The sequence below is a fragment of the Falco punctatus genome (assembly GCF_963210335.1).
Source record: "Falco punctatus genome assembly, chromosome: Z".
Taxonomy (NCBI): Eukaryota; Metazoa; Chordata; class Aves; order Falconiformes; family Falconidae; genus Falco; species Falco punctatus.
In genome coordinates this window covers 77,784,468-77,802,981 of record NC_137586.1, presented here as the reverse complement: position 1 = coordinate 77,802,981, position 18,514 = coordinate 77,784,468, and the positions used below count along the sequence as shown (strand labels likewise).

The 18,514-nt window shown below is 43.3% G+C and overlaps 1 protein-coding gene across 1 annotated transcript in view; it reads right to left on the bottom strand.

Annotated features, from left to right (window-relative positions):
- MCTP1 (multiple C2 and transmembrane domain containing 1) overlaps nt 1-18,153 on the bottom strand; it is a 277,984-nt gene extending 259,831 nt beyond the window's left edge. The window contains exon 1 of the mRNA XM_080372351.1: nt 17,195-18,153. Within this exon, the coding sequence (XP_080228477.1) occupies nt 17,195-17,746 (552 nt within the window). The 5' untranslated portion in view covers nt 17,747-18,153. The remainder of the gene's footprint in view (nt 1-17,194) is intronic.
- Nucleotides 18,154-18,514: the final 361 nt, after the last annotated feature.

Sequence of the window (18,514 nt, the reverse complement as noted above, 5' to 3'; positions counted from 1 at the left end):
TGCAAAATTACCTATATTACCCTTTTTCCTAAGAGTGCTGGCTCCAGTAAAGTGACACCTTATAGCGTGCCATTGTTACAGGGCTGATAACAAACCAGCAGCACCAGGTGCAAAATAATGTCATGAATGTGATGCTGGAAACCATTATATTCTGCATGCCACTCTCCCGCCACGCGCTTTTGCCTTCTTATTCTATGCTGCAGTTTTAACACATTAATTGGAGCAGCTGCTCCAAAGGTAATTTTTCCTCATAACAAAATCTTCCTTCAAATACAGGACACAAATGTAGCTAGCAACTGAATAACACTTATGATTATGTGGTTTTTGAACAAATTCCTGAGGTAATTCCTCATTTTTCCATCCGTTACTGCTTTGCCTTTTCACTAAGTTTGTTAATTGCATTAAAAGAAGAAGAAGGGGAAAAAAAATACATATCTCTGGGCAACCCCTGCTAGCACCAAGGGCTGCAATTTTATTTTCTGGTTAAAATTCCAAGGCAGGAAAAAAAACTCACTTTGAATCAGCTACAGAATTTTCTAAGAATACTTTTCTTTTTAAACAGAAGTACTGCTTAACAATGAGTACAAATTATACACAAGTTCTGGTGTTTTTCAAATGAATGCCTAAGTCAGACATGTCTATATTTCAGAGCTTAAATAAGCAGCTCAATTTTTGAAATTCAGAGCCCTCATCAGCTCCACTTGTGATACAAGTTGCTGAACACATCTCAAAATCAAGTCTCCTCCTGAAACATTAAAACATGGACACAATAACATAAACAAACCACCCCTGTTTAGAAAGAACTACATATCTAAACAGGTATCACAGTGTCACTGAGAATAAAGAGAACTTTTGATGTATCCCATTTGTGGCTTATGGTACACATACATTCTCGGTCCAAGGTAAAAACAGTTAACTGGCTTCACAGTCAGTACTGAAAAGGAGCCACTGTCTGCAAGGGTGAATGGGGTAAGCAGTCTGAAAATACTTCCCATGGAGAAATAAAAACTTCTATAAAAAGTTTGCAATTATTTTTCATTTTGTCTGCTGCAATCCGTTACCACTGCATTTGCCATGTCATGTTTTCTTAAAAGGATGTGTAAAAACTCCATGATACTTAGTATTTATTATTTGCAACATTCACCTGATGCTGTTAGGTATCTTACCATGCATCACTGAAAAATAACACACCCAAACTCTACATTCTGATACGTAACCATATTCATTAATTAGTATCATAACAACATAGAATGCAAACAAGAAAATGTATCAAATACATACATAATTAAGGAGGTTACTATGCTTACTTAGGTAGTTATCCACCAGATACCAAATGACATTTTAAGTTAAACAAAAAAAAAAAAAAGGTGTGGGTGTCCAGTGGCTGGTATTTTTTTTAAATAGACTGTTTAAGTCGTAAATAAAATGGGGAAGAGAAGAAATCATTCACCACACCACCAGACTTCAGCAACAGCAATGAGAACTAGCTAAAGAACCCATGCACGTTTGGATGAAAAACCATTCACGCAAGGGCAAGTGGAGTACTTTCAAAACACGAGACTGAAATTCTAAGGAACAAAAGAACATTGTAACTGGTGGTACAATAAAGCTACATGAAATTCATGATGCATAAATAACTATGAAATTGGTGGAAAAAAAAATAGATGACTGCTATCTAGTGCAAGTTATCTACAAGAGATTGAACTGTTTCTCTGATATTTTTAGTTCAGCTCTTCCTTACAAGCCAAAGCCTTTTTCCTAAAGCTTCATAATGAACATTCACAAAGGAATAAATTAGGGAGATTAATCTAACTCTGCAGTTCAGCTCTGACCTAAAAATGCAATGATTTTGAATTTCTTGAGCTGAAACACACAGCCTTCAGAACAAATCCTCATAGGCCATTGGATTTTTTTTTTTTTTTTAAAAAAAGTCTTAATTCTATGTACCTTCTGTTTCTCAATATATAGAAGCTTTGGTCCTGTCCCTATTTATCACTCTTCCATATTCTTAAAATTCTCACTCAAATGTACTCCAAGTCAAAACCACAAACATTAGCTTTATTCCAAATTTCCAGGGCTATCTACCACCACATCTGCAGGCAAAAATTCCTCTTCAAAATTAAGTTCTGTACATTTTTTCTAAAAAAATTGAAAAGTGGAATTGTTTATTGTTCTTCCATGTTTTTCCATACCATATGCTTGCAGTTCCCCCACAATCCTATAAAAAAAACTTCAGACCAAAATTAAGTTTGGCTCTGTCTACTGCGTTATTTATTACCAGCAATAAAAATTGTTAGCAAGAACAGAATGATCTTTTTGCCCCATTAAAATTAAATAGTAACAACCAACATAAGGGGTACTTCTTCAGGCCAAAATCTGGCTGCCAAGGATGCAGAAATGCCACTAGTGAAATCTGCAGGCAGATGGAGATCTCCTCAAACAAATTTTCTCCTCCAGCTTTGGCTCCCCAGATGAGTACACCACCAGACATGCTGAAGCAGAACTTCAGCACCAGTGGGATCGATTCACAGGCAAGGATGGAGGCACACGAGATGGTTTCTTGCACTCACACTGGAAAAAGTGTCACAGAAAAACAGGCACGTGCACCTCTACAAACACTAACACCAGGGAAAGGCATTTGCTCCAGGGTCCGAAGTGGAAACAGACACTGGAAGTCACTGAGCAGTTTGAACGCTAACGGCAGCAGCCAGCACAGCCTGCTTCTCTCAGCTGCTACCATGGTGCAAGGGCAGATTTACTGAGTTATTCTACATTGCTGTTCTTTTTTAATCAGGACTTGGTATTTACTAATTATATTGAAAAGTAAGTATGCCCAGAACATCTGACATAGCTACACAAAGAGCAGGTTTTGGGGCAGGTAGAAGCTGCCTGAACAGGCCACCCCAGAGCAGAGGCATATCAAGCTGCTCAGTGCTACTCCAGCATTTTCAGAACGGTGCAAAGCACCACAAACAATGTGAAAACCTGTATCTGGGCTGCATCAATCACCTAAGTGGACACTTCATCAGTACGTAAAAGGGTCATGAAAGGCTAGGAATAGTAATAATCCCACAGATGAAAAGAAAGGTGACTCTCTCCAAGTTTCTCCAGAAGGTGGAAGAGACTGACTCTAAAAATAAATGAGTGCAATTCAGAAATCTTTTACAGTTTGTCAGTCAGCAGCTGGCTTGTCACATATTGCTGGGGGGGTGGGGAGTGTGTTGGAGATTTTTTTTCTTTTCCCTAGTTTCCACTGCTAAATCATATTAAAAGAATGGTAAATGTTAATGTTACTAATACTGTCTTTTATATGCAAGCAACTGGAATTGCCGTAAGGCTGTTAATCATGACACTGGTAAGAGAGGCAATCTGATAGTCTGAACAAGGAGAGAGCAATATGTTCTCTCCAACAAAATAGAATATAAAAATACATAAAAATTTGAGAAGCTAGATACTAAAAGGAAAATAAAAAGCCTCAACCAAATGGGTAGCTCTCCACACAGAAGTGGAGGATTAAAAAAAGAAATGTTTATTGCAGACATCCACCTTTTACAAACACCAAGCTGAAACACATTAAAATGACAAACAAGCTGCCTTCAGCAAAATATTCTGGAAAAGAAAACTACTCATCCATGACAGGACAAGCTTCATTTGATGGCAAAGATTATTAAATTGTATAGAGTAAATTGTACAGGGGGTTGCTACTGTAATTGTCTACTTTTAGATAACATGCACACACAGGAAAAAGTATTCAACTATCACAGGTATCACATCCTAATCAAATATGTAAGAACAATTATCAAGAATTACCTATACTTACATGGTAAAAAGTTAAATTAGTCCTCACTTCTCATTACTTTGTTATAACAGAGATAATGACAACACTGAAAGTTGGATGTATCTCATTTTTTTCTTCTGAATTTAATTTCTGAATACTTTAATTTTGAGTAAATGAAGTGGGCAAGTCTCTAGCATTAACACAGGAATAAACACATATGGAAAAAGCTCTTAAGTAGCTGACAGCTTTGCTATGCATGCATCTGATGTCATATGCATACACCAATTCCTAACAGAGCACTTCAGTGATATCATAAATTAAACAAAAATCTATTTTTAACATACAGAACTTAAAGTACAAAAAAACCCAAAGATTATTTCACCTGTCTTGTAAACTGGTATTGGAATGGTAAAACAGCTGTTTCCTGCAACCAAGCCTTTCCTTCAGCAGAGTCTTTGTTTTCTTTCCTGCAGGCCACTAAAAATCTCAGTATCATCTTGCACAAAAAGGTAAACCAAGTTCTCTTCCCTAAGCCAATTCTTGCTTCACTTCACATTAAACATTCTTTATGGAAAAGAAGAAACAAAACCAAGATGCCCAAAACAACCTCACCCCCCCAAAAAAACCAGAAACAATAAAGTAAATATCAGCATTTACATTCTTAGTTCCTAGGCAATAGATTCATGATTACTTATGTGCCTTGTGCAACTACTGCATCTTTGGTTTTTTTACTTTATAGTAGCTCACCTTTAACAAAAAGCACATAAAATGACTATCTAGAAAAGATTCTAGCTGGACGGGAGGCAGGCAATGAGAGTTTCAATATTTTCTGTATTGGAAGGTACTGAACCAAGGTCTCCCAGCTCCTAGATGACCTATTTTACCTCTTAAAACATGATGGGCTGGGAGGCAGACACAACTGCATTCTTTTCCACCACATGATGTAAAAAACATCTTCTCCCAAGTTTCTTTTAGGGATCCCAGTCTCACTGCTGGACAGTGCCTAACAGTCTATAAAAACAAGTCTTTGGGGCACTTAAACACAGACCCACCTGGTTTTTTTAGGCCCCTCGTTCAGATGTAAAGTTTGCAGGGGGCTGCTCAGGCTGCAGCACTTCTAAACAAGCTCAAGTGCCACCTTCCTCTGGAGAACTCTGAAGTCAGAGCTGCATTTAATGGGTTGAATGCCTGCTACAAGGAGACTCCTCCAACAGCCGTTCCTGGATGCCAGAACTAAATGCCTTACCCTTGCTTACGGTACCTGTATCCCTAGAGCGTGACTTAATTGTACCAAAGCCAGACCAAATCCTGAGCAGGTATAAACTGATCCTCTGCCTTTTGTATCACGGAAGTACACCCATTAACATCAGCTGAGGATCTAACCTTAGACAAAAATTAATTCCAAGTAATAGAAACAGTCTACACTAAGAATAGTAATTAATGTAATCAGGTCAGGAGTAGAAGGGAGTTCTTCAACCCATAGTGAATAAGCAGAAGCCATTTAAAATTCAAAACAATTAAAATGCTAATTAGCTTTTCTTCCATTGCCTTCTAAAATGATACTGCACCATTTCATGTATGTTTCTTCTCTGCCTAGATCAGCCACATGAAGAAGGGAAAAGAGAAAAAAGAAAAAAGCATTCAGACAGAACTCAATGAAAATCAAGTCAGTCTGCAGCTGTAGACCAGGGGGAGCCACCTGCAGAAAATCTGCAAGCACAAAGCAGCATCACAGGACAGGACCACTCTGAAATATGAAGACCTCAATTTCCACGTTTAGTCCAGGACCATAAGAGGCTGAGTATTTTGCTGCTAATGCATCTTTTTACTTCTACTGTGGGAAAAGGTAAAAATACAAATCGTGTCTATTAAGCAAGTATCATCTCAAATATAAACGTACATTTAAACCACTCACCATATTTTCATTCAGATAACCCACACCTGAAGTAATAAAACTCAGAAAGTAAAGCAAACTAAGATGAATCTCACACATGGCAAACCAAACTTAAGATGGGTGGGTGGGAAGGAGGGGCAAGAGAAGAGAATCACTGAGACTGAATAGAACATTAGAGCTCAGGAAATACAAGTGATCCAAGTACTGACATTTCAGATTAGATGACTGGAAAACTTTCTAAAGCTGAGGAACCCATTTTCAGCATTATGAAAACAAACCTTTCTAAGTCACTTACATCTAACATATCATCTGGAATCCTAGACCCAACATGCTATATGCCCAAACACTGATATAGCATCATACACAGTGTATCTTCCCCACACAGAGTCACAAAGCCATCCAACCATATGTTTCTAGTCTGAAAGCTAGGCAAAGTACCCGACTGCTTTAACAGGTGAGGGAGGAGGAAAAACAACAAAAAAAAAAAAAAAAAAAAAAAAAAAAAAAAAAAAAAAAAAAAAAAAAAATCAAAAAACAAACAAAAACCCAAAACACCCACACACCCCAAACTGTGTAGATACAACTTTAACAGGAAAATCCCTTCATTCTGTAGATCATTTCAGAAATGCAGATCTCCAACGTCAAGATGATCAGACTATTATTTCTACCATTATTCTGCACCAGCTTACAAAAAACACTGTAACATAAATCTTAGCACATAAATTGCATGAGAAATAAGTTACACTGAATATTGAACTACATTGATTAACTGAATCTTAGATATAAATCTTATGTTAAAGATTAAATTTACTAATTCTTGTAACTCAGAGAGGGATTTTTATGTATCACACAAGGGTTACATCATGAATATGCATTTATTCCTTCACACTTCCTGGACTCCAGCTGATTCCCACATGGTATTACTGCTATTTTCATAAAAACATAGTCGAAAACCAAACTGCAAAAGCTGGTTCTTGTGGCATAAACAGTTTTTATATTAATACTATACTACTGCAGCAGTGCAGAACATCAGAACACCCAACTAATGTCAACAATGCTCAGAATTTTAAAATGGAATTATTAAAACTGTAACAGTATAAAAAGTCTGTGCCAAAGAGGGAAATAAGCCTTCAATTGTAAAGAGCAAGACTGTCTTTAAAGGTGAAAGGTCCATTTCTTAAATTAACAGAGTTCAGTAACTCTTTCTACATTTTACCAAGCCTGCTAGAACTTGAGACTTTGTCTCTGCTGTGCATACAGCTTCATTTGATAATCATTCCTCACCTAGGAAAGGCAACAGTAAGAAGACAGCATTTGCTTCCTCCTGCTGTAAAAAGTCTTGTGCCCCATCCCCAAGAATTTAGAGCCATTTGCCAGATAGAGTCAGCTGGATTTTTTTGAGCCAGAGCCAATGCTTCCCCCCCCCCCCCTTCTTTTTGCCAATGCAATTCCAATAGAAAGAATTTTCTAGCTTTGGGAATTAGAAAGAGAATCTAAGGGTTCCTGGAAGGTAGTTACATTTTCGGGACAGAGCACGGGAGCTTTGCGACAGCTGAAAATGAAGTCCTGTCCAAATTGGACAAGAATTAGTTTCTGGAAAAGTCTCAGCTTCTTTTCTACACTGGGTCTGCCAGCATATAGAAAGCCAGCTCAGGCTGAAACTACATTTCAGCCAGTGACCTCTGCTGTGTGCTTTGTGCTGGGCTCCAGAACTGGGTAGAAGGGGCTTGGAGGGAGAACCTGGCTCAGTTACCCACAAAAGCATTACCTATAGGTCAGCTTCTAATTATATGAACTACAGCATAAGCCACCTTAACCAAACACAGGCAACAGAAATGTCTGGGTTCTCTCCCCTCTGGCATTACACTGAAGATTTTGGTATTTGTCTAAAAATCTCCATAAAATATTTATTATTAGCTACAGGGCAGTCTAGCTACTGATTTAATAACACACATCAGAAGCAGCAAGTAAGTGTCTTGCTGGTATGCACATCTCTTACATTAAAGAAACAGAACCGCTTGCACAAGGTGAGAAACCCATATGGATACTCATTAACCGCAAGGTACTGAATAGCTTAGTTGGATATACTGCACGAAGAATTAATGTGCCTCACAGATTCTATCTTGTTTATCAAATGTTTGCAAGCCTTCAAAGGATCATTCATCATGATCACCTGATCACATGCACAGTAGAGACTGTAAACTGAATGCCACCAGATCACATACATCAAAACCAAACGGCATCCTACCCGTAGCATGCCTGGCGTTCAGACTAAAGCTAACTTCCTTATGTAAATAGCGCTCAGCCTTTCTCAAAAAAAATAAAAAAATATCTGCCTGAAACCACATTTCATGACTCATTCTTCAATATGATTTTCTTGAGAAACAGTTGCAGAACTTCCCCAGAATAGGACAGAATAAGGAGAGCAAAAGTTTGAACACTGCAGCATTTCAAAAACTGTTTTGATACCGAGTTTTACAGAGCATCTTAACAGTGCCCGTGGATAAGAGTAGTTAAACAACCGACTAACTCGGCTTTGTTCTCCTGGAAAGAAATTTACTTCCTCCCTCCCCTTTCAAATGAGCAGAAGGAAGCTAGAGAAAAGTTATGAAGCTATAAAGAATTATATGTACATCTGCTTGGGCAGTTTCAAATACAATATTTCATTCAGAAATATGTACTGTTGTTGCCTTTGGATTTTTTGCAGCAACGGGTGATCTTGGTACAAAGAAAGTAACACAGAAGTGGGAAACATAGGAAAGGTTTGATCTAAAAAACCGAAGATCTAAAAGAATGAACAGCCAAAAATGACAGAGAATACAGGCTGAAGAAAGGAAGGAATAAATTCTGCTCAGTGGTTCATACTTCCCAATATTGAAATGAAGAGACAGTTCAGAAAAAGTGCTGCAGATACTTCAACATTTTGACAGCTCACCAAGAGCTGAAGCTCCCTTCCTCTGAGAGGAAAAGCTCTAGATGTGTTTCTGCTATGCCATTACCTGCCCTCAACACAGTCCAACATTCATGGTACATTTCACCTGTGACAAGACACATTATCAGAACCGCATGTCTGTAATTCAACACAGATTTTTGCTCTGCTACGTTTCTGGGTGGAGGGAAAAAGAAAAAATGAAATCAAAAGCAACAGTCCTGAAGATATGAACTACTTATCTACATAAGGTCAAGTAAGAAAATAACATTTATCTCAGTAATGCAGGAGTTGGGGTGGAAGCAGCAGAAGGGTAAGCTGGTCAAAATCCTTTTGAGAAGAGGTTGTTAAAAACACCAGTCATCTATTTCAGAATTTCTCTGCTTAATGGGAAACAAAAAAATGTTCAGCCTTGCAACTGCATAATCCCAAGTCAAGAATTCCATCTTTTATCCCCCATCTTGTGACCACCAAATGCACTATTCCTGACAGGGCTTGCATTGCACTTAAGAGTTCCCAGAGAAAACCATCTGCCAACATGCTCTTTTAACCTGCTTCTTCAGGTTAGAAAAACTTCACTAGGGACCTGAAATATTGGGAGAGGATCCTTCTGTGGTAGTGCTTACACACCACCTCCAACTTTCCTGCAGTGTTAGGCTATACATTCTGGGGTACGAGATACAGGTGGACAAGGAATAATTAATTATTTGATGAAGAATTCAGCAGGCGTTGCTTGGTACCTAGTTAACAGCACCAAGTTGCTACCCAGCTTAACAGTTAAAAGTCTTTCCCTGCTGAAATAAGCTTGAACATGGAAAACACAAACATCACATCATATCCAACAGCCAAAAGTTTTATTTTAAGCATCAATGATGCTGAGTCTCAAATGCATCAGAGCAACAACTGGGTTTAACGGGGAGAAGTATGCTCTGAACATAAAGTCTCATTTGTAAGGATAAAATGTCAAGTAATTACCTGACTGCTATCAGTGCTAATGACTGGAAACTCCAGTATGACCAGCCACAGAAAATTTTGGTGAGATAGCACCACAAATAGATCACCAAATCATTAGTCCACTTTAACACAAACATTACACATATTTAGTCTTTTATTTGAAAACAAGTTGAAAAACCACATTGCTGTATAAGCAACAGGATTTGATGGATAATGCATGAAAGTATTGATGCAATGCCCAAAGGTGGTACAGTACACATAGCGCTAATGCCTCTCCCATTGTCTCATTGAGGTGCAGAACTAAACCTAACCATCTGAACCAACAAGGCTGCAAGTATCTCACAGCCCTTCCCATGACATGCTCTATTGATGGGCCATAACTAAATTCCAAGACAAATCACTGCATTTTCCCACCTGGAAAATCAACTGAGGTTTTTTGGAGGGAGATGCTTTGTTAATGACTTATTGCTGAATCTCTTGTCAGACAAATGCAAAATTACATCAACTCCACTAGCTACAGAAAAGCACAAACAAGGCAGAGCTGGGTGCACTGGTACAGAGACAAAAATGATCTGTTTACCTTACTGTTATCCTGTAGTCATAGCCATAGCCCACAAAAAGAAATATGGAAGGAAATACAAAAAAATAACAAGAAAATGACTCTTTTCAACATTACTTTGCTACATATGTTTCAGCATGCTGTTAAATGCTACCCTTCAAAAAAAATTGTATCCTATATTGCACTGTTCTGTGTTACTCACTGTTAATAGTTCTGTTTGGAACAAGCAAAGGAATCTATTTTAGGGCTTTTATATACACTTACTGTCCCGCAGTCACTTACATACTTAATTCCTTCTCTGTAAGGAAGGAATTAAGCACTTCGGAACTTTTAAGAATTTGAAACTATAATTTTCATTTGGTCAATTACCTGAAGTGATAACTTTTATTTGGTCAAACGACTACATGGGAAAGCATATTGGCAACATCCAAGCAGAGTACAAAGGAGCAGAAGGCTGCTTACCACTCTTACCAATCACTTGATTTGCTGAGACACAGTCTTCCCCTTTGCCAAAATATCATTCACATGAAGCACATGTAACAGGGCAGCTTTACTGACAAACATCCCATAGCTTTATCCCCAGGTCCCACTTCTCACACCCAGAGTTTGAAACTTTCAAAACTAGGTTTTTTGATAGTGCAGGTCTATCATAGCTCTAATTGAAACAGGAAACCTTTGGCTTGGAGGCAAGGTATGGAATCAGCCACCCCCCAAGACTTCAATACTTACAAGTCCAGAGGGATCATTTTTCTGTGCGCTTGCTATGGTTTGTCATCAGCTCACCATTACACAAATACATGGAATATACACTGCTATTTCCCTAAGCAGAACACAAATGCTACATAACTCCATACTGAACTGAAGATGATCTAATTTGCAGTTTTGATAAATTAAGTCTACCACAGATAAGGTTTGAGGGATTTATGCCTTCTTTTACAATGGAAGAAGAAAAAGCATTTCTTTTTAATCTCAACAGTGTCAGGGCTTACATTATAGTTACCTTCCTAAAATTCTCTAGAAGATAGCACTCAGAATACCTGAGATCTAGGATGGATAGTAAGATTAGAGAGGAAAAGCCAAGTTCAGTCTTCAGATCAATGCAGAGTTCTCAGTTGTCTTGCCAAAGACTGGCAATTCATCCAAGAGGAAAAAAAAGATGACATTTGGGCCTATTAATATATTAGCACCACATCACAGGACAGAACAGTTAAATTAGAACTACCTATAGAGCTCAGTGCTGAATGACATACAGGCAGCTTAAAAACTGTTCTGTTCATATTTTTTAAAAAGCTAAAACATACTTCTCTTTCCCACAATATGGTAACTGATGGTAAGTCTTACTCATATGCCAAATAATTTTCTGCATCCAACATTTCAATAAGAGGGAAGAAACATTTTTCAGCATTTCTTCTAGAAAAGTTTAATGCTAGAACCATGTTTAGGTGTTTGTCTTTTCACATTTAAAATGCTCGATGCAATTCAGTAGGTTATGAAATACACACATTAAGTACACCAAAGTAACAGAGTTTTGACACAGTCACTTGAAATCCAGCTAGAATCTTAACACTGGAAGTTAACCACTTCACAGCAGACTCACTTCATAGAAAATAGGCAATTTTTTGTTGGTGGTGCCTCAACGCAAGAACTGTTGCAATTCCCATCGACCAACCATCTATCATTCTCAGTACAATTATACTACTACGAACACCTTCACATATCAGCAAAGGCAGGTAAAGAAAAAGAAAAGATAAATTAGAGATTAAATGAGGTCACACACAAATAGTAAAACAACTGGTGTTACTAGTTCACCTTAAGATACCTCAGTATTTCACACAAGTATAAATGCAAACTGACCAATTCTGAAAAATTACGCAGTTCACTTAGAAAACTCTGGAGACATTCTTTAGTTAATTAAGCAGAGGTTATTCAAGATATAATTAAATACAATTCTGTTATGCCATCTCTTGATTTTCATGTCAGTAATATACACACACTGTGTGAGTTGACAGACTGGTCAGAGGTTGACAGAGCATAAGAAAGATTAATGCATCTCAAGCTGCAGAAAGATAAGCCTTTTATCAGAAATTAATACAATGACAAAACAGGGCAATGCAAAACATCCCTTGATAAAATCAGATGTCTAACTCTTGAGGAAACAAACAGCCTTGAGAGACTGCAACAGCTTTCTTAAAAAGAAACAAGTATTAGCAACAACTTTTTACTCCTGCTTGCTATTTCTACTTCTGTGTAATTTCCATTATCAAGCTTCAGGTTCTTCTGACCCAGACAAAACATTTACTCATCTACTTTTGTAGACGAGTAAATCTCTCCCTACGTGTCAGCGGCCAGAGCCCCAAAAGCAAGCTTTCTTCCGTTTTCTAAAAATTTGCCCTCTTATTCTCAGAACTGCTGCCCTCAAACCATGCCCCAAATTAGCTCTCTCTGACTCTTCCTGTTTTGTATTGGCATTACCTCAGGAAAAGGTAACCCTTGACAGTCAGATGTGTTCAGTTTTCCTCACCACCTTCACCTTTCCCAGTTTTAGAAATCTGAAGCAGCAATTAAGATTCTCTTGGGTAACATTATCTGTGAAGCTTTTCACTGACAATTTTCTGCCTTTTCTACTCTCCTTATTTTGTTCTTTTGCTTTTGTTGGCTGGATCAATTACTCAAATGTGGCCTGTGACATATGCCAATTAGAACAAACATGCCAAATTTTTCCCTTGTGTAACTTCACTGACTCCAGTGGCTCTAAGCCAGATATAGATTTGTTTTGGTATAGGCAGAAAAATGTGAACGGTATGCCAGTCAGGTTTTCATCGGCTCTGTACCCCCCCTCCACAGCAAATGCAAACTCCTCCTCACCTCTCTTCAGGCCTCCTCACAGCTCTGCCTCTGCTCCTATTTCATCACTATTCTTACCTTTCTCCTTCCCAGACATCTCAGTACAACGTCATGCTCACTGCCCTGAAAGCACAACCTCTCTTCATAGAAGCCAGCTCACTAAACGACTCTTTTTCTGCAAACCCCTCTCAAGAGCCACACAGGTCACTCTTACAGCAACTGTATTGGGCCATACCTATGTATTACTGAAAGAATGCGAGAGACCCTATATCTGGATACCTATCTCCAGTTTTTGTCATCTCGTTTTTCTCTTGCATCATGCTGTGTTATACAGCCTAGACCACCGTTATGCAGTCTCTGGCCATGAAGACCCACAAAGGTAGGCCTGAAGGGTGTTTATTAATTAAGCAAACAGCACTTGTGCTGCAAAACGTACGAAGCTGCGCCTCCTATGGCTATGTATCTGCAGCTTGAGCTGCAGCCCTAGCCTTCCCTTCCTCCTCCCCCTGCAATAACCCCAGAGCCCTCCCACATAACCACAAAACTGGAGACAGGGAGGGAGGGAAGTGGTTGAGAACCTGTTCAGTCTTCCACTTTAATGGATCAGCCCGGACATACTCAAAAAAGTCACAAATTTCATTGCTACCAAATCATTATATCGCAACAAACTCCACCAGGGCAATGGGCCCACAACAGTTCTCACTGTGGCAGCCAAGACACCCCCTCAGCCAGAAGCCCTCTCCCTAAAGTGCTCTTCATGTCCACTGTTGATTCAAGATGACACAGGCCCACCCCCATGTTCTCCAATGAATATGATAAAACACTTGTAGGTTCTTTTTCATGGCATATCTTAAGAAACAACGGTATTTCCACCCTCCTGGTTTTCACTACACAACTATGACAAAGCACAAGTAGAGTAAAGCTTTCCATGCAAAGCTGCATCTCACACCCAGGAGAAAGGCCATGCTGGCACAAGCACTGCTGAATAAATCCAAGCTCCTGCTGGCAAGGAGACGCAAATTATAAGGGGCAAATGGAAAAAAAAACTTGCCACACTGCCTTGGGGCAACAGCAGCTCACTCAGCCACTGGAATGAACAGCAGCAGAATCCCTGGAGGGCTGCTGACATCTCCAGCCCATGGAACACTCCAAGAAGCTTCCATGACCCTCGGCTTGCTCCCTCAAGAGTGCAGCACATGTCCTGCAGCTCTCAGCTGTATGAAGGTGACCGGATGCTATGCCCAGGAAAGCCATGGTGACAAGATGCCATGCCATGCAGGAAAGGTCTGGCCAAATAAACCTGCCATATAGCCTTTGGAAGCTGAAAGAAGGATGATGTGTAATTCTGTACATGTGTAGTTCTTTGTGCTATTAAGTCATATTTACACTTTGGCTTCCCTGTAAAAGGAACCTAAGTTTCCTGCCAACAGACACGGTAGTTATGATGCCCTTCACTCTCTCCAAAACTACTCGAGGACAGCTTTCAGAAGTATTCAGTCTTCAATGGAGAACTAGAACAGTATTTTGTGCTCAAACGTAATGGTTACTCTTTGTGTAAGACTCCGCTCTTACGTGTGCACCTTTACTCAAACCGGGATACTAATCTCGTTCCTTGCAACAGAAGCTTTATTCAAGGCTGAGAAAACCAAGCCTCTGCGAGACTGTCCACATCCAATGCAGCATCACTATACCACATTTTAATTAGTTCAAATTATTTTAAAATGCTCTGACTACGCCAAAAAGTACATTCCAAGATTAAATCCACACAGAGTACAGCAACTTACATTCTAAGTCTTCCCATCCACCATGCTAACTTGTGCTCCTTTTCACTGATTACCACTGTTATCATTTCATCTTAAAAGCACAAGAAATAGGACTTCTGGTTGGATTTTATTTTCCCCCACCATCTCCCTTAAAATATCTGGTAGGTCTTTTTGTGTACAGATCTGCAAAAAAAATTCAACAGTCTTATCCAAAAGAGAATTTGCTTGCCTCTGTACTTTAATCAAATTTTAAATACATTTTAAAGCAAGTTGTAATTCTAGTATTGCTTTACTTTTAGGTGATTTAATCTCATTTTAAAGATTCTATTAGTTACTGGAATTTTTTATTTTTTTAATCTTTGGACACATAAGGCTGCTGGGCAATAAAATTCCAGACACCTCTGAAAGTCTGTGCTGCTGTAAGTAAAACTTGGGATTTGAAAAACATAAATTATTCCAAACTCACGTTACCAGATCCTAATCCCAAATCCTCAGAGGAGTGTAAATGCCATGACTGAAGTTAGGCAGGGACCTTACTGCCCTGGGGGTGCAGCATGTAAGCGTGCAAGGCTTGACTCCTGAAATACACCAAACTGGAAACTCCAGCTGCACACGGGGTCTGTGTGACAGACCACTGAAGAGTACCACACACCACTGGAGACGCCCCCCGCCCAGCACTTTGTAGTCTGAGTCTCATTTCCTCAACTGGCCTATAAGCTCAATGGAGCTGGAGAATTAAATCAGGTTTAATAATCTGAGTGAAATTATATCTCTACAAATGAGATGAGCAGAGGATGTACTGAGTACAGAAGAATTGCTGTTTCAAATCATCCCTCTGTAACAACCCTGATCGGCAGCTCTGAAAACTCCACCAACACGGAAGGGACATAACAAGCTTTATTTGGTATCAAGCCAGCAGGTTTGCTATACAGGCATAGCCCAAGTTAATACCAGAAACTGCTTGGAGGAATTGGCCATAATCCTGCTAATTAAAGACAAGTGTTAAAAAGCTTGGGTACCACTTTGTTTTGATTAGCAGTATTCTTTCCAAATGTTATGACTGTACCTTGTTCAAAAGAAGAGTAATGCCCTCACAGCTAAATAACAATTGACGTGTTTTGCAAATAAACATGCTATTTCCTTACTCAACCCAACAGCAAAACAGCACTGAAAAAACCCACACCCTACACTTCATTATTATTAATTGCTAGATGCAGCAGTCTTTCCTGTAGTCCTGAACAGTAATACTTAAAGCGTGTGATGCATTTTTGTAAGCCAAGGGTGGGTGGAGAAAGGAGATGACCACTGAACGGAAATACTCACTTCATAAACACCGATCAAAAGAATCCCACTTCAGGGCGCAATGGCCTAAAACACCGACAAGCAAGGAGCAGCCACAACAGCTCCCAGTCCAGTGGGTGCCCTTCCCAGCGCAGCCCCACAGGTCAACGACACGCAGCCAGGAACGGGGCCCTGCCGGTGCCACCGGGGCCCATAAGCAGCCAGGCACAGGGCCCTGCCAGGGCCCACACGCAGCCAGGCACGGGGCCACACTGGTGCCACCGGGGCTGGCCTCTGCAGAGACGAAGGTCCCGCTGGCCGGACAGGACACCAGCAGCACCACCGCTCTCGCGGCCCCAGCGTCTGTAGCCCTGACAAAGACCGAATACATTCCTGAAGCTTCTTTTTGACACAAAACGCCCCCGAAGCGTGCCTTTACTTCAGTTACTTCACCCTAACTATGACAGAGGACAATATACAATAACGCACACTGGCCAACCGTTCCTGTGGGAACCGGAGGCCTTCTTAGGATTACCCAAACTTCAGAATGACTCGCATGTTTCGCGCTTTTCTAGCAGGACATGTATTAGGTGGCTCAGCTCCCCACGGCTCAGCTCCCCGCCAGTGCGGCCTCACCACCGGTGCGGCCCGGTACCCCCGGCTCCTAACCACCCGCCCTCGGCCCGCGTTTGAGCCAGTGCCCGTCGTTCGGGTGCCGCGCAGGAGTTCAATAATCCCCATGTGGATAACCAGGCACGGGGAAAAAAAAGCAGAGGCGACCTGAGCCGAAGCCGGTGCTGGACGCGTCAAGGACAGCGACCAACAGCGCGGGGCTCTCGGTGGCCGCCGGGGCAGCAGCGCTGCGGGCACGGAACGCCGGGTGCCGCCTGCGGGACGGCTCCTGCGGGCGGCTGGAGCAAGGCGGGCCGGGTGAGGCCGCTCCCGCTACGGAGCGCCGGCGGCCCGCAGCTCCGCCACGCTGCCGGTCCCACCAGCCCAGCCGCGGGCGGGGACCGGGGCGCTGCCGCAGGGCGGCCCCGGGGCCGTCCCCCCCGAGGGCGGCGGGCCCCAAGAAGGGGCAGAGCCCGCGCCGGCCACCCCCCGCCGCCCGTCCCCGGCGGCCGCCCCCCGCCCGCCCGGGCCGCCGGCGCTGCCCGCTAGCGCGGCTCCGCGGGGGGCGGCCGGCACTCACCGCGCCGCCGTCGCCGTCCTCCGCCCGCGGCTCCTTCCTCCTGCCGGCCGTGGGCGAGCCCTGCAGCAGCTGCTCCAGGCAGGCGGTGCTGGGCAGCGAGGAGCTCTTCTGGTGGGACAGGTGCGCCCCGGGCCGGCGGCCCTCCTTGCCGCCCTTGGGCCCCTCATGGGCCGGCGGCCCCTTGCCCTGGGGCAGCAGGTGCTCCCGCAGGCGGCGCAGGGCGGAGCCGGGCTCGCCGGCCGGCTCCAGCGGCTCGGCGGCCGAGCAGCAGAGGTTGGGCTGGGAGGACGAGAAGACACGGTCCAGCACTTGCCGCCGCCGCTTGAAGCCGCTCCACTTCGCGCCGGGCGGCAGGTCCCCCTTGCTGCCGGCCGGTGCCGGCGGGGCGGGGGGCTCCGCAGTGCGGCGCTCGGCTGCCGCCCGCCCGCCGCCGCTCCGGCCCTTGCCCCCCAGCTGCAGGTTCTTCCACAGCCGGGCCTGGAAGGACACGGCCGGCTCGGGCTCGCCGGGCTTCTCCCCCGCGGCCGCCCGGGGCTCCTTGCCCGGCTCCATCCTCCTCCTGCTGCGGCGGCGGCGGCGGCTGCGGGAGCAACAGCAGCAGAGCCCGCCGGAGCCCGGCGCCTGCAGTCCCGTGCGGGGCGGGCCGGAGCGGCGCCCGCCGCCGGGGACGAGCGCGGGGCTCCGCCGCGCCGCCCCCCGCTCGGCGCGGCACGGCCCAGGCAGCCCGGGGCTCCGCCGCGCCGCGGGAGTGCGGGGAAGGACGAACTCCCCCGGGCGGAAAGTTCGCCGCCGGGAGCCCCCCCGTGGGCGGCGGGCGGTGGCCGCGGCGGGGGCGGGCGGCGCGGGGCTGGGCTGCGTGGGGCGCGGAGCCCGGCGGAAAAGTTCGCGGAGGGGCGCGGGGTGGCTGCCCGGCGCGCCCTTATATGCGTGCGGCACTGCGAGGGCACACCGAGAGGGGGCTTATCGTGCCCCCATTCCCACCCCCCCCCCCCCCCCCCCATCTTTTTTTTCCCCTTCTCTTTTTTCCCTTTCTTTTTTCCCCCTTCTTTATTTCCCCCCCCCTTTTTTTTTTCTTTTTTTTTTTTTTCTTTTTTTTTTCGCTCGGCCCTGGGTGACCTTGTGGAAGGAAGGTGCGGCCGGGCTTGGCCGCGCACCGACAGCCAGGGCTGCAGGGAGCACCCAAACCTGCCCTTTGGCAGCTGTGGATGCAGAATGAGTGGCCCGGTCAGGCACGTGCCTCCAGGCGGGGGGGCGGGGGGGACACAACACCCAGCTCCTCTGTCACACTCACAGTTTTTTCTAAAAAACGAAAAAAGATAC